This window comes from Tauraco erythrolophus, chromosome 13 (genome assembly GCF_009769465.1).
Source record: "Tauraco erythrolophus isolate bTauEry1 chromosome 13, bTauEry1.pri, whole genome shotgun sequence".
NCBI classification, from domain to species: domain Eukaryota; kingdom Metazoa; phylum Chordata; class Aves; order Musophagiformes; family Musophagidae; genus Tauraco; species Tauraco erythrolophus.
The window spans coordinates 1368587-1384484 of NC_141477.1; the positions used below are offsets into that span (position 1 = coordinate 1368587).

Genomic DNA, 15898 nt, shown 5'->3' on the forward strand with positions numbered 1-15898 from the left:
CAGCTCCTGCCTGGAGGCATCGCTCAGTCCCTCCTTCCACCCAAACTTCCCGTAGTTTGGATAAACTTATCATTGCTTCTGCTTTTATTCTCTACATTCTAGAATTGCTTTGCCTCGTAGCTTTGGGAGAAAAAAAGCTTTTAAAGATCACCATGGAGTCTAAAAAGTTCAGCGAGGATCCTTAGGTGAAGATTGGAATGAGGAGGAGTGGTGGTGGGGTTTCATATCAACTCAAAGCTGATGGGTTGTGCCTCTGGGACCTTGGGTCCAGGGTGAATGGCTGGCGAGAGTGGGGATGTGGCTGGCCATTGGGAGGGGAGGAGGGATGTCAGGAAGCCATGGGAGATGTGGCGATAGCGATGAGAGGAATTATGGGCTGCCTTGAAGGAGAGGACCATACTCAAGCTTTCATGCAGGAAAAAAAACCCATGGAAGGGTTTGCAGAGGATGATGTGTAACCTACTCCAGACCCCTGGAAAGGATGCACGCAGCTGAGCTGGGCTGAAAACGCCAGATTAGGGGAGGAAAATGGGTTATGAGAATTCTGCTCAGAGGAGGTATCGTCTCTGCTCTCTCCATCGCTGTCTCTGGCCGCGTTCGGGCTCGTGGTACGTATGATGTTACAAGAGCTTCACGTTCGGGGCTGTGGCTTGTCTGGCAGAGGAGACATCGTGTATGAATTCTTGTCACGTTGAAATGGGAATTGTTTACTCTTTCACTTCTTGGTTTTTATGAGGAAAACGTAACGATAACAAAAACAAGGCCTAAAATATGTTGAATGGGTGGTTTTTTTTTTTCAATAAAGCAAAGCTACTCCCAAAACTTCTTTCTAGTCTGCTTGAAAAATAAATAATCTACTTAAATTTTTTTTGGCACCACATGTTACCGGAGGCAAATTTCTGATGGACAATGGGGCTGATACTCAAGTAGCTGCTACTCTGAACCACAACCTCCAACGGCTGGACTTCAGAGCGCCAGAAAAACAGCAGTGCTGCTTGCAAGGAGCGTCTCCGAAGAGCTGAGTCGTGTTGTTGGCCTTCTCACACTAATGATCTCCCAAACTGCAAACGAAGAGAGAATTGCACTTTAACAATACCGTTAAACAATAATGCCAGAGGATGATTTCATGCTTTTTTTTTTTTTTTTTTCCCCCTCTGGTGCTTTAAGACATTGTGCTGTGTAGGAGTGTGCTAAAACCAGGACAAGGAGATCGTAGGTTTTATTGATCGGATCTATAAAAAAAAAAAAGCAAGCTGGTCTAGCTTTCTCACGATTAATTGGAAGCCAACTTTGTAATATAGCACAGAGAGAAGTCTTTGGGGGTTTTATTAATGATCTGAAAAGACTTTGCAAGAATGCGCTTTTCACTGAAAAGGGCTCGTGCACCTGAACATTCCTGTGCTTTTCCCAATTCTGCTGTTAGTGGGGAAGAAGATTCTAGTTCTTCCAACCAGCTTGGCTTTGCCTAAGGAAAAAAATGTGCTGTTTGCACATAATTGCACAGGTCGGGTTATGCTTTTCCACTTCTCTCACTCTGAAGCTGTTTTACCACTGGAAATCCATTCCCTTGCTGTCCAGTGGATCTTCGTTCCGATGAAGCGTTTGAGGAACGTGCGTTATTTAGGGCATTTGCAGAGGGATGCAATTAAATCTGCCAACCTTTACCGTTATTTCAGCGTCCCAGCACGGTTCTTCCTGTTGCACGTGGTTTGTATATCCAGCCATAGCTCTTGAGATGCGTTTGGGTTGCATAGCTTGAAGAAAGCTTCCTGTTTTATAGGACCTTAAAAAAAATAAATTTATATATATATATATATACACACACACATCTCTTTATTCTTAGTTTTGCAGAGCGTGGAACGCGTCCATCCTTACAAACCCCATAGGTTTGAGTGACTGCGGGTTACGTTACTTTGGTGGTTCCCACTGTGCTCCCTTGACATCCCAGAGCGGTTTTGTTCCGTGTTTCCAGAGCGGGTTCTGCACGTGGCTGCAGAGAAAATCAGCGCCTTCGTACGCGTGCCTTTGTTTTTCTTTATTTTGCCGAGAGAAACCAAGGTAGAGCGGATCCGTTCTGGCCAGGCGTGCCTTTGCTATTGTTTCCCGGGTTATTTTGAGGTACGGCTTCCCCTGGGATTTTTCCTCTCTTGGCTTTCTGACCTTTTCACATCCTATAGTGGTTTTCTTGATTAACAAGTATGGAGTCGTAATGGATTTACGTGGTGTTTCTAAAATTAAGGTAATTATGAGGACTTTAGGTTGGGGGACGAGGGAAACAGTGATCGTTCCAAACTTTTCTGTTGCTGTTGCGTAGCTATGCAGAGAAAACACGAGTTTTTTTGGGAGCAGGTGTGTGTTTTCAGGGCTCCTCGAAACTACTTTTGCTCTACGAGCGCAGAGATGCCAGAGTCAATTCTCCGTGGCTTTGAGGATGAGGAGTTTCAGTGAAGTGATGGACCAGGTCAGCAATTTCTTTTCGACCTCCCCAGTAATTTCTTTTCGCCCTGCCCTGCTCCGGCTGCAGATGTGTTTCCACTGCACCCTCACCCCACCCCACCACCCCTGGGCTGGGGCCACCCGCAGTCCTGGTCCTGCTCCGCCAGCTCCGGGATCGCATCTCCCGCACCCGGCGCAGGTCCAGGTCCTGCACATCCAAACCACGAGCCGGGATCAGGGGGACAAGCACGGGGCACCCGGATTTAACAGGCAAGTGCCTGTCCAAGCCCTGCTGGTGTATTTGCTCCGCGTTTTCCTAAAAGGACACAACTGATATTTGTGCAAAACCTCTCTGGCTGCTTTTTGGTGACCTCTGCTTGGTGATGCCGCGCTGGTTACTGAAGGTTATTTCTCCTTTCGCGTCCGTCTGCGTGGCTGCGGCGTGTTTGGCTGGATGGGTGGCAAACATCTGCTCGTTCTGCCCTGCACATCCTCTCCCTTCCTGCGGCCGCACCGAACGGCTGGCAGTGGATGAGTTGAATTCGAGGCACAACGACGTGCACCCTTATGTCCAGGGCGAAAGCTGCGGGGTCCAAGAGCTGTGGGTGAATGTATTAATCGTATCTCGGGGCGAGGGGTGAATGGAAAAAGCATCGCTCGCTTTTCCAAGCGGCACAGCTGTGCCAGCCGCCGGTGCCCAGCCGGACAGCGCGGCCCTTCACGGCCTGACCCCGCGGCCGGGCATCCCCCCACCTCCCGCAGCTGCGGCCGCTGGAACAACGGACCCCTTGAGCCATCGGAGAGAAACTTGGCCATCGTCGGCGTGGGAGCTGGCAGCTGTGGGGGCTCAGCGACGCACAGCACCCAGCAGCTTGGCCACCCTTTGCCCTGCCCCTGAGCACCGCAGGGTGATCCCGAGCAGCTCCCTCCATCCGGAGGTGGGACCTCTTGGAACCCCTCTACGCTGGTCACCGGAGGTTAAGTGACGTTGTTTGCATGATTTAAAGTGCTGTGGGACTAATTAATGAGGGTCCGTGTCTGGGTCAGCGTGGTGGCATGTGGGACGCGAGGAGAGCTGTGCCCCTCGTTCCCTCTGTTCGTTAAGACCAGTTGTAAACAAGAGCCTTTGGTTCTCCGTCCGCCCATGCAACTGGTCCTTCCCGTGGCAGATATGTACTGGCTTGTACTGGTCGTTGCTTTTCAGGTACTTCCACGAGTGTAGCTGTGCGTGCGGTGGGGCTGCGGGAAGCGAATCCCGGGCCATCCTGCAGCAGGGTCCTGTTGGGCACGGCATCATTGCGGTGACAGAACATCAGGAGTTGTGCTGAACGCAGACCTGCCCACGCACAGCAGCTTGGGAGTTTGGGAAACCCTTTGGGGTTTTTTTCTTTTTTTTGGGAAACCCCCTGGTTTCCCGGATCCCGCTCATGAGACTGCGCTGGGACTTGTTGGGAGTAAAGCGAGATGCGGAGGTGAAATCCAGCGGCTGCTCGCTCGGCAGCAGCAACGGGATGCTCTTAACGCTGGAAGAAGAGTGCGTGTGCGGGAAGTGACTCGGGAACAGGCGGTTGTGCAGCCCCTTGCACCCCATCGTGGGGGAGAGGGGAGGCAGGAGCCCCCGGGCATGTCGAAACCAGAGAGACCTTTAACGATCGTTACTTTTGATGGGGACTTTTATGGCCCGTGGCTGAAGGAGCCGCTCTTTCAACTGGCAGTTTGAGGAAGGAGTTTATTCTTCCCTGCTATCTCAAAGATGCTTTTGATGCCACAGGTTTTGTTCTCGGAACAATAACGCGCTCGATAACGTTTGCTGCTGCTTTTTTGAAGCCTCTCCTTTCTTGTCTAAGGCTGTGTTTGGCTTGTGTGTGTGTTTATGGCTTAACAACCGTGATCGGGTTTTTTCAGGGTAAAGAAAAGCCCATCCAGGTCAGAGCCACCCAGGTTGGAGGCGGGTGTTTGGCTCCTAATGGATCTTTTGTGAAATTCCTTGTTTTAGCAAGTGGAAATACCTGGGGGCAATGCCGCTGGTGATGAGCCATCGCACCCAGGGGTCACTGGCAGGAGTGGTGGAGTTTCTAAAGCGTCCAGTTTCTGGGGAGGAATGTTGATTTAATAACTGTCAAAGAGTTTTTAATGCAGCAACTGTTTTTTTTTTTCATGAATAAGAGGTTGCTACATAAAAATTTTGCTGCTTGGCAAAAATGGTGTTATAACGGCGTACTTGCTCTAGGTTTAAAGTGTTAATTTATGTGGTATACTGAATTGGGTTTAAAGGTCCCTGAAGACCTTTGAATCTCAGTAGCTAATGAGGCTTGTAGAAGAGAGCTTGAGAGAGGAAAAACTTACTGGCAGTGAGTAATACTGGTGAAAGAGCTCCGGGATTGAGCAAGTTTGGCAGAGAATAATTAGAAACGATCGCATCGGCATTTGGGGTGTTAGATTATTTCCAGCTATAGATCTCCCCTGACGTCGCTGGCGTCCCTGTCCCTGCAACCCCCTGTGCACCGGGGGATGCTCCTCCCTGCCCAAACCCTTCAGGTTGAGTTTTCCCAAGTCCCTAGCCGTTTCCAAAGAGCCACAGCTCCTCGCAGTTCCCCTTGGGGTGAGCTGGGCATCCATGAGCAGCCACCCCGCATCTACCCCCGTGCTCAGCAGAGCTATCCCTGATGGAAAGAGTTTGGCATTCCAGCTCCGATATCTCTGCTCAGCTAAGCTGTCCTTGCCAGAGATGCTTAAACTTGTCCTCCTTCTTCCAGCTGGCCTTGCTGAACTTCTTTCACCCTGAAGAAAAGCTGCACGTTGGAGAAGAAGGTAGACGCGTCCGTCGAAATAAAAGGAGTAAAGGCAGCGAAGGGCCAGACGGTGAGTCCCGCGTTGTTCCTCGCCGCTGCGCTGCTCGTCTTTGCTGGCTTTTTTTCCAGATCATGGTTATATACAGAAAAAAAAAAAAAAAAAAATCAACATCTGTGGTTTATAATGGTTTCTGTCTGATTTTGATTGCCTTCCAGATGATGAGTTCCAGTAGTTCTGATTTCTGCAACTGTAGGTCTAGTGATTCTGTGCAAATTGCTGCTGCTTAGTAGGCTCGTCCTCGGCTCTTCTTCTCTCCTAGTGAGGCTCTGCGCTCGTTTAAGGCTGTCATTTGTTCTTGAATACCTGTATTTGTTGTCCTGTCTCTGCTTAAAATCACCGAGTAGCTTGAACATGTGCATCACAGAATGGTCAACAGCAGAGGGTCTCTGGTGGGTTCACAGGCCGCGTGAAGGGAAGTCAGAGATGTACGGAGCTTGTATTGAAAAAGCAGAAAGGTGCCAAAAAAAATCAAAATGATTTATCTGTGATTGGATGAATTTAAAAATGAGGATGTGTGACACAAACTCCAGTGTCATCGGCGCTTCCTCGGTGGCCCTGGCGCTGGGTGGCAGCCCAAGACCTCCCCGATGCAGCAGTGCCATCCGTCCTCTTGGTCCGCGGGGCGGCAGCTGCTGCTTCCTTTTGCCATCACCATCCCTTGGCGAGAGCATCGTCCTCCACGCGTCCTGCTCTGCTACACCTAGGTGCAAAGCCCTTCTCTTGTAGCTGGTCTCTTGTTCCAGACCTTCTGGTTGGTTTTGGACTTGGTGTCAGACAACGTGCCTACGTGGACGGTCCCACCACCCGCTCCGTGATGGGATGGGACATTCCATGATCCGTTGTACGTGTCCGTTGCGCGAGTGGTCAATATTACAGCTCGATACTGTCTGATAGGGGTTTCACTTAAAGTGTTTTGGTCTTTAACCTGCGGGCAGGAGGCTGTTCCTGGTGGCTGCGAAGGTGTGGAGCAGTGGGAAGCTTGGTTTGCTGACGTTTTGAAGCTGCTGGCGCCGCGGGGTCACGGCAGCCGAGAGCACCGTACGGAAGGGACGGGGAGGCCGGTGACGAGGAGCGCGTCGCTCGGGTGGCTGGTGGCGTGCGACCCCTCGGGCACGGCGGTGATTCCCGGGGCTCTCCAGGAGCTGAGCTCTGCGTGCCGAGCGGCTGGCTCTGCGCGTGGCAGGTGTCCTCTGAAGCCCCTGGATGTCTGAAGGGCGCTTTGAAATGGAAAATGAACCCTGCCAAAATTCTGTTGTGTGCTTGAGGTCGTGTAACGTCATCTTTTTTGTTCTGAGAACAGCACCAAAATCCTCAGGTAGAGCATAACGTAGGCTGAGTCCTGCGACACCTTCATTGCACCAAAACCACTCTCAGCACTTGTTGAGAACTGAAGTAATAAATACCAAAGTAATTCAAACTAACTTCACCGTGAGTCCTGCCTCGTTCCAGTATGAGGGATTTGATTCCCAGGGCTGTCTTTTCCAGGGCTTTGATTTCCAGGGCTGCCTCCCGCTCCCAGCTCCCACACCTTCCTACCGTAGGAACGCACGGGTCCGTTTTTGTACGGAGAGAGGGAGACTGGATGCCAGGGAAAGAAATAACCAAGTAGTGGTCCGTGTGTGGCTTGGTGCCTGCTAAGCCCCAGCCCTGACCGCCTTATAAACCTCTTGGCTATCGGTAGTTTTCCTCTCCAGCTCCCTGGCTCCATGAGTTTCCCATCTCCCCTGAAGCCTCCGCAGTTTCCCAGTGGAAGAGCGTTTCCCTGTGGCTCTGCTCCAAGCAAGAGCTTCGTGAAACTCCCCGGATTCCTGCTCCCCGCCATGCTGACAAGTGGGATGCATTTGGTGCAGACTCCCTGAGCGATTCCAGCAAAACGTCGTCCCGCATCTCTCGAGCCGGCGTCGCTCTGATGCTCCGATGGCTCAGGCAGGATCCAAGTCCTTTTCCACCGACTCCTTGAAATCCTTTCCACTGTCTTTGCAAGTCGCTCGTGGAAGTAGCGAGTTTCCCGTGTGCGCGAGCGGAGCACGGGGAGAGCTGCAGGAAAGATGTTTGGTGGAATTAGCCCGATCCGTTGGGCTGCCGCTCCGTCGCCAGATGTGCTGCACCATCAGAACCAGTTGCTGAAGGTCGATGGACTAACGAGGGCCTTTCTCATCACCCTTGTGCCCAGGTGAAGATGCATCGTACTTCTATAACTTGCGGTTCTTTCCCAGATTTCCTCTGTGTTCCCTGAACGCATCGGAGTCGAGTCGCTCCAGAAACGTAACACACTTCCACTGGCTGTATCAGCTTTTTGTAAATTAGGGGGTTTGACCCCACAGGGTGATGGGGATGGGGAAAATTGCCTGGGCGACAGGTCATTTTCCCAGTGACGATAGCAGGACACTTGGGTCATGCTGGCAAGCAGTGACCTCGTGTTTGGCCATCCCAGTTTTACTGGGCAGAGCAGCATTTAACAAGTGTAAGCTGAGCCGGGGGGGGCTGACCTTGTAACAACTGTAAAATCAATAACCAAACAGCACAGCTCGCTTGTGTAGCTCGTGCCGTTTGGTTTAGACCTACGTGAAGGAATCTTGCTTTTTACAGAAGGGCAGTGAATCATTAAAAAAAATTATAAATAAAACTGTGTCACGGTATTGATAACGCCGTTCTGCGTGAGTGTTGCAAAGGGAAAGTTGATCAAATCTTTGATCTCCAAAGAGCCTCCAGAAGATAAAAGTGGATGAACTATAAATTCCCAGAAGGAAGGAGATGTGCTTTCCACTTGAGGCCTCGCTAATATTTGTCTGGAATTAATTTTATGAACTTTCAAGTCCTTTCACACATGCCGTGAAAGACCAAAGTGATCCAGGCGTGGAAGCCGTGGTTGGAGGGAGGCTGCTCAGGCCCCTTCCACGGCTGCCTGAGTCCTGCTCATCTTGTTACCAACAACGGGGCGGCTTTGATGATTTATAAGTGTCAAAGATAACACGGTTCCTAAAAGTGTTTTGTTTTTTTTTTCTTTTAGGAAAGTTTGCTTTCAAGTCTTTTGCTGTGAAAAAGGTGGTTTCGAGACAGGTCAGAGCTGGACTTGCAGGGCCGGGGGATGAGGATGGCCGTGGCCGTGCCCGCAGCGCGGAGCCACGGGGATGAGGCATGGGAGGCCACAGGCAGCGAAGCTGCTTTGGTCCCTCTTTGTTGCTTGCTGAAACAAAAAAAAAAAAAAGAGAAAAATTGTGTGCAATAGTGCAAAGCTATCGGTTGGATCTTGTGACTTCCAAACATGACTCCGGGATTTCAAGAGCTCCTCCTTGGAGGACTCCGGCTTCAGTCCTCCCACCCGCTTGTCATGTTTTACGATCGTGTTTGCTTAATTTTGGTTTGTGTCCCTCCACGCACGCTGCCCTGGAGCCAATTAAAGGAGCCGAGGTCGTGTCCTGGGACGGGTCCCTGCCCGGCTCCCCGCTCCGCTCGCCGTCCCGCCAGCCCCGCTCTGCCCGGCTCGCCCTGCCGCGGGCACAGGGCACGAACGGGAGGCTGGCGCCTGGCCCGGTCCCCAGGAGCACGGATCATCCTTCAGGCCAGGTTCCTGTCTGCACCACCAAACCCAACGTTTGCACAGCTTTAGAAACCACCACTATTTTTTTCCGACTTCTCGAGGACCGGGATTCTTCCTTTTACAGCTCTGGTTTACGACGTTCCATCTACTCTGTGTTCCCGACTCCACCTGTCACTTAATTTGCTTTAGTTCACTAAAACTTGACCCTCTCCAACGTCTCCCTTTTATTTTTCCCTTTTTCCCCTCCTTCCTTTTTCTCTCGGTGTATTTATGCTGCTGTGGAACTGCTGTTGCTCCCAGATTAACAAATCCATTCCGGAGCTGGTAATTAGCAACAGTTGTGCTAAAAGGAACCATCAAGAATGTTAAATTAGTCCACTTTTAAATAAACTGTGTATGAAATGTTAGATCTGTATTCCCAGAGCACCAGTAAAAATGCTGCTGGCTCTTTGCTAACGAAGCCAAGATATGGGAGTAGCATGGTTGTAACTACAGAGACAATTCCGTGCTCTTGAGGTTATAAATAATGACAGAGCATTTACAAAGCAGATGTCAAAAGGACTCTTTAAAAAAACATTGTTTTGAAAAAAAAAAAAAGCAAACAACCAACCTAGTTTCTTTTCCTCCTACTTTCATCTCTGTTCCCAGTTAGATCCCTGCCGTGCTGCTTTCCTGGTTTGTTTGGTTTTTGCTTTTTGGTTTGGGTTTGGGTTTTGTTTTGGTTTTTTTTTTTTCCTTCCTAGATTTTTTCGTATTGAGCTTGGTGAGAAACACGAGTGATTGTTACCCGTTCTTTGATTTGGAGCATGGCAGCTGGGAAGAGGCTGAGCAGATGGCTGTCCTTAAGCTGACAACAATTTGGTTCCTACTACTTTGGCAGTCCTTACTGCCGAGGAAAGTCCTTGATGAGAATTCCTGGGTTTCAGCGCTGCAAATGGCTTTCGTTGAAATGAAAATTAAATTCTGGGAGAGCAGAAGCTCCTCTCGGTCCCTGCTTCTACCTGGAGCTTTGGAAGTGATGCACCAGCTACGCGAGTCCCGTGTTTCACCCTGTTAGTATTTGCTTGGTGGTTTTAGGATGGTTTTAGGATGGTTTTAGGATGGTTTTAGGATGGTTTAGCAGATAACTGGTGCCAGAGCCTGGCCAGGGGTGCCCGGCTCCCTCTGTCCCCCCGGGCAGCCACAGGTGCCATGTCTTGGCTGTCCCCCTCCCTGACCTGGCAGCGCTGACGATGCAATAGGATTTATTTTTTTTTTTTTTTTTTAATATCCAGATCACAATAGAGACTTTTCCTGCCGGCTTCCTCTCCTCTGGAAAGGGCAGGTTCGTCCCTCTGCCTCCAGAACAATCGGTGCCTTTGTGTCGGCCGCGTGCAATTCCCCAAAGCCCAGGCATTCCCAGAAACGCAGATGCGTGAAGGGCGATAGAGCCGTATTGTGCTGCGAAACCATGGCGATGAGCACGCAGTAAATACAGAGCGTTTCCTGGATACCGGAGCGCAGGGGACGGTCCCAAAAGAAAGACTCACCGCAAAGTGCTTGAGCTTACTGATTTCCCCCAGAATTTCTCTGTGATTTCCCCCAAAGTGGGAGGAGGGGGGGAATTATTAAGATGATGGTTGAGTCTTTGTGGACAATCTCTGTCCCTTTGCTGTGGCTGTCAGTACTTGTGTCAGTTCCCTTGTAATGGGAAAATTAAGACTGCAGCTCATTTACAGATCCTTACCTACACATGACACCTCTGCTTACGATAACAAGGCAGGTGTCTGCATCAGTCTTACCCCTCGGGCACTTTTCAGCCATGAAGATAAAGTGATAAATGTAGAGGTAACTTCTTGCAGACCATGGTCTGGTGTCCGTGCTCGTTTCTAAGCAGTGTTTCCACTGAGGCAGACCCAGAGAAACTTAGCAACTGGCTAAAAATGCAGAATGATGTTCAGGTCCTGGTTCCAGCTTGGTTACAGCAGGGGCAGATTAGTACCGTGTCATTTCTGGAAACATGTGAAAGCCAAAGTGAAGACGATGTTTAAAGAGGATCTTCTTGCTCTAGGTCTAACTTTAAGAGAATACATTTTTAGACAGCTGAAACATTGTCAGCGCACCCTTGGTTCAAACTACTCTGGCTTCATTACTTTTTTTAATACTGCAATTACTTTAAGGTCAAATTTGCTGCAGTATCCATTAACCTGTGCTGAAGCCCGTCTTTAGAAATCATAGGCAGGTGTTTGTCACCCAGCAGCATGATGTGGTGGATACCCAAGCAAGACGTAATTGGAGAGAAGCTCCACATAGCCTGGGCGTGTTGGGAAAGCAGAGGTGTTGACATCTAGACTTGAGCCAATGTGCGATTTCAGCTTAAAGATGTTGGAGTCACTTTCTGTACCTGGAAAGCGTGTGATGCTGAGAGCCTGAGTGGTGAGGTTCATTCCCACCACATGTGCTGAGGGTGATATTTTCATGAGGATGCTCTGCATCATCAGCCAGCCAGAAGGAACCAGGGTCTGAAAACTGATGGAGTCCGGGATTCTTCCTGGAACTCTGTTGCTATCTCAGTTGGATGTTGAATATTTAAAGCATTTAACTTGCTGGGAGAGGTACGACCCAGTTTGGTGGCCATGAAGAGGAATTGTTCCAGGTCACAGGGTTTGAAGTGTAATGCTCAACACGTTCTGATCCATACGTGACCTCCATTTGCCTCCTGTCTTCTTCACCAGCCCTTACAGTTGTGATCTGAATTGTTCCAAAAAAAAACACCCTAGTTTGTTATTCTTAATATTTATAAAGCTGTGATTAAGTGCTGTTGATTCGTTCCATCCGCAGAGCTGCTGGGGTAGGTTTGGTTTGTAGCCCCCAGTACCTCCTGTCTGGTTCGGAGAAGAGGATGACCACTGAAAGGTTGGGAGTTGCAGAGGGTATTCAGAAGGCTTGAGAAGGAATTCTGCGGTCAGAATCTTTCAGATGCTTGCAGTGATTCCACTTTTGGGTGGATTTCAGAGTTGTCCTGATGGATCCTTAGTGCTGAGCCTACGGTGTGTGCTTCAGCAGCCTTTGCTGAAACTTGAACTAGACTTTTAAGCTTTTTTTACAACTGCACGTTAAGCAGGGACCAGCGTTATTAGAAGTGACTGGTGATTCCGTATGAATTCCACTTCTGAAAAGCGGGGCTTTTCGTAGTGCCTCGGGTCAAATACTGAAGTTCATGAATCTCAGATAGTTTCTTCTGTTACAAAACACAGCCAGGACTAATGAGAGGAGAACAGATGTTCTAGCCGGGCAGGAATGCGATTGCATCTGAACTATGTGTGCATCTGAACTATGGATGCCATGCGCCAAGCGTTGGAAACGCTGAACTCAACTCGTAGCTGGTGCTTTCTTTCCCACAGTATGAGAGGCTCCATTGTCTGTCGTGCTGAAATATTTGCAGCTGAGCTTTGATTTCTTTGAAGAAACTGCTGGCTCTCTGGCCACATCCACGCTGTGTTTTGCAGGCAGACACAACTTTGCTTAGCACGTTTTCTAAGTCCACCTGGTTCCAGGTTGGCTCTAGCACAAAAGTTGGGGAACTGGTGCTGAGCTGGAGCACGTACACCTTTCCGAATGGCCAGATGTGGCAGTCTGGGCTCAGGGTCCTGCGGCAGCGACGGCGGAGTGTCTGCCTTCTGCAGATCTTGGGCTGAATAAACTGATTTTTCTGTCTGTGGGCACCAGGGCGGGACTGAATAGCCAAACCCGGAGCTGCTGCGCTGGTGGTGGGAATCGTGAAGTTGTCTTCAGTTGTGGCCTGTCTGGGCACTCATCAAAAATCCTCTCAGTTATAGTAGACCAGATACATTAGCCATAAGAAAAGTATTGCTGCACAAAGCCAAAGAAGAGCACCGCTGGGAAACTCTTTGGGGAAAAAGTTGTGAATGAGGCATGGTGGTTGCATGTTTTCATTAGGGCTTTGTTGGCCATGATGTATAGCAACATTGTTGGATTCGTTACTCATGTTGTTAATGCGAGCGGGATTTGGTGAAGCCCATTAATCTGTTGGAAATACTGTGAAAGGATAAACTCAAGAGTTGGCAGAGCCAGGCAATGCTTCACTGTGTCGGGACTGCTGCAGGGACCTGACTTTGGCTTCCCAGAGAGTGGTGGGCTCTCTCTTGGGTTTCCTCCAGACCCCTTTTCAGGTTCACAGCCATACAAGTACTCGTGTGTGCACACAGATCTGTCTCTGGGTATGGACCCCGTGCTGTGCCGTGTAATTAAACCGTCAGGTTACAGACAGCTGCAGAGGGTTTGATCCAGTTAACGCAGAATTACGCATGGGAGGAAGAAAAACATGTCAAGTTCTGCAGAGATGAGGTAGTCGAAGAGATTTCCTCCCACCTGCCCTCGATCCCTGATGGAGAGCTGTGGTGGGAAGGGTGCGTTTAAAACATCCAGCAAACCATTTCAGAGAGCCTTTCGTACGCTCGGTTAAAACCTTGCTGCAGCACCACTTGGGAATCGTTTCTACTGGAATTCATGACATATGTTAGTTGTTTATCTTAGTGGGATATGACTTAAAATGTCAGAATGTTTTGTGTTAAGCAACAACCGAATAAAACAAACAAAATAAAAACACAGCTGTAATACTACGCTTTAAATTGTTGAATTCAAATATGTGGTATTGATAAAGTAAGCAATGGGGTGCAGTGGCGTATAGAAAATCAGCCCCGTGAGCCCAGCCAGCAAGCCAAAAAAAGCCTTGAGATACTCGAATTAGAAATAGTGATGGTGTTTGTCAGCTCCGCTGTAAAGAGCCAGCGTTTGGAATCCAACCTAAATGCCTGAAGGAAAACAAAAGGCACATCGTATTCTTCTTCCATAGCCAGTGAGAGTGCGGAAGATGAGCTATAACGGCCACAGGTTCTGGTGTGAACCCCAGGAACTTGGCTGGGACTGATGATGTGGGAGCAGAGTTAAGAAGGGTGGAGATTTATGTTTGATTGGGTTTTTGTGTTTCTGAGAAGGCAGCGTGATATTATTTTGCCAGCAACAGTGGCTCTGTAGTTAATTGGGAGCAGGGTTTTGCCTTTGTTCGTGAACGCATTCGCGCTGTGGTGCGCCTGCACCTACTCAGTGGAGGCTGGATGTGCTTGTATTTTTTAAAAGCCTTCGTGGTATCAGGAGGCTGTCCTGGTACTTGCCACCGAGCCCAAAGTGGATCTGAATGGGACTGAGGAAATAAATCAGCGGGTCGTTCTTTGTCGTATCGAGGGATGGACAGAGTAAGGTAGGGTGGAGGGGGCCTCAGGAGGTGACTGGATCCAGCCTTCTCCCCCAAAGTGGGACCAGCACCATGACGGAGGTGACAGACTTCCAAAGGACATTGCTGTTCCAGCCTGGTTCTTCCACGACCCCGCACCCGCGCTGTTCCTCGTGCCAAAAAGCCCTCGAGAGATACGCAGGGCTGGTGGGTGTCTACGTGCTCCAGCACAAGTCCCTTCAAAAACAGCAGCTGATGACCTACGAGGCACACCATCCTTTCTGAGGTGGAAAAACCTGGTCGATGTGTGACAGCAGGAATCACCCCCATCCTGCTCCCTCCCACTCTCCAGCTGGGGTAGAGGTGGGTGCTTGACAAAGTACCTTCACCTGAACCGGTGGAACGGGTTGTTGACTAATGGTCTTTTAGGTCTGTCTCTTTTGCTCACACTTCTGTTCTGGTCATCCTGAACTGCAGTAGCTAAAGACTTTTTTCCCCTTTAATATGATTAAAGATGAGTATAAAGCACATCGCAACCCGCGGTTGCTGTTGGCCAGTATCTCTGTATTTTTGCATTTAACTGTCCTTCCATTCCTTATGAACTTGACCAAGTTATTCGCTCATGTGAAAAGTCCTGGTTTTTAATCGTCAAACCAAGTAAAAATCTCTCTGAGTATTGGAGGAGGAAAAAAAAAAAAAACCTTTGGCAACAACAGAAAAACTCTGTTCCGTGATGAGATCTTGCCTCGCCTGAAGCTGTCTAAGGAAGAGAGATTGTGGCTCTCCGGAATCTAGCGTCACTCCAGGGACTCGAGAGATGGGGCAGGGATGAGCTGTGACTTCTCTCCATTTGTTTTTAGACCGTTGAGCTTGAACTGAGGTCTGGTGGATGGGATCAGAGGAATAGGGAGGGAGCAGGCTACTGATCCATGGAGCTCCTGGAGCAGCATCTGATCATCTGGATGACACATGGATGTAGGCTTGTCCTTTGGCGGATTGCTCAGAGGAGAAGAGCAGGGAGGCAGCAGAAAGTCGCTCTTGTACCTAACTGGCCACAAGAGAAATGATTTTCAGCCTTTGGTGTTGATGCACAAGCTCTTCTCACACCCTCTGGCCAAGCAGCGTGGTGTCCCAGATGTGTCGGGGGAGACCTCAGTGCGAGATGCTTGCCCTGGAGACATATGGAGACATGGGAAAAGTCCTTGAAGAAGAAGAATAGCCTCAAAAAGTGGATGTAGCCAAGGGAGTGCCTCAAAAGAGGACGAGATGAGCTGCAAACTCTCCTTGATCTCTCAGGCTGGAGGAGACTGGCTTTGAGCGTTGGGCAGTTTAATTCAGCGCAGGGGTGGGGTATCAGAAGAAGTGTCAGCTACAAATCGGCTCTGAGCCAGTCTTGGGGACTTAGCAGCCTATAACTCCAGAATGTGACAGGGCTACCAGTAAGCAAAGATGCTTGAAATTTAGAGCTTGTGTTTCTACTGCGTGCAGAGTCTGAGGGCAGGGAAGGTGGTGCAGGAGCTGGAATGTCCTCCCGGCGTGGCTCTCGGGGCTGCTGGGGAAGGAAGATGCCGTTAGACGAAGGACAAGGAGGGAACGCCGTTTTATGGGATGCAGTCATGGAGCATCTCAATTTAAGAGGTAACCAGAAAAAGATGATTAAGGGTGACTGTGTTCAGACATGAGTTTTGAAGAGTTTAAAACAAATGGAAACAAAAGCAGAGAGAGGAGCAACAATGGTGACAGAGGAAAAACTGAATGTCCTTGGGCTCTGCATTACACACAAATACATCAAGCAGCAGTTTCATCCTTCCCCCACTTTGTCCAATGAGCTCCCC

At 49.5% G+C, this 15898-nt stretch overlaps 1 protein-coding gene across 2 annotated transcripts in view; it reads left to right on the forward strand.

The window, feature by feature from the left end:
• EDA (ectodysplasin A) overlaps positions 1 to 15898 on the forward strand; it is a 71144-nt gene that overhangs the window by 39354 nt on the left and 15892 nt on the right. For both annotated transcript variants that reach the window (XM_086619801.1, XM_086619803.1), the window contains one exon: positions 5193 to 5298. In XM_086619801.1, coding sequence (XP_086475927.1) covers positions 5193 to 5298 — 106 coding nt within the window. The remainder of the gene's footprint in view (positions 1 to 5192; positions 5299 to 15898) is intronic.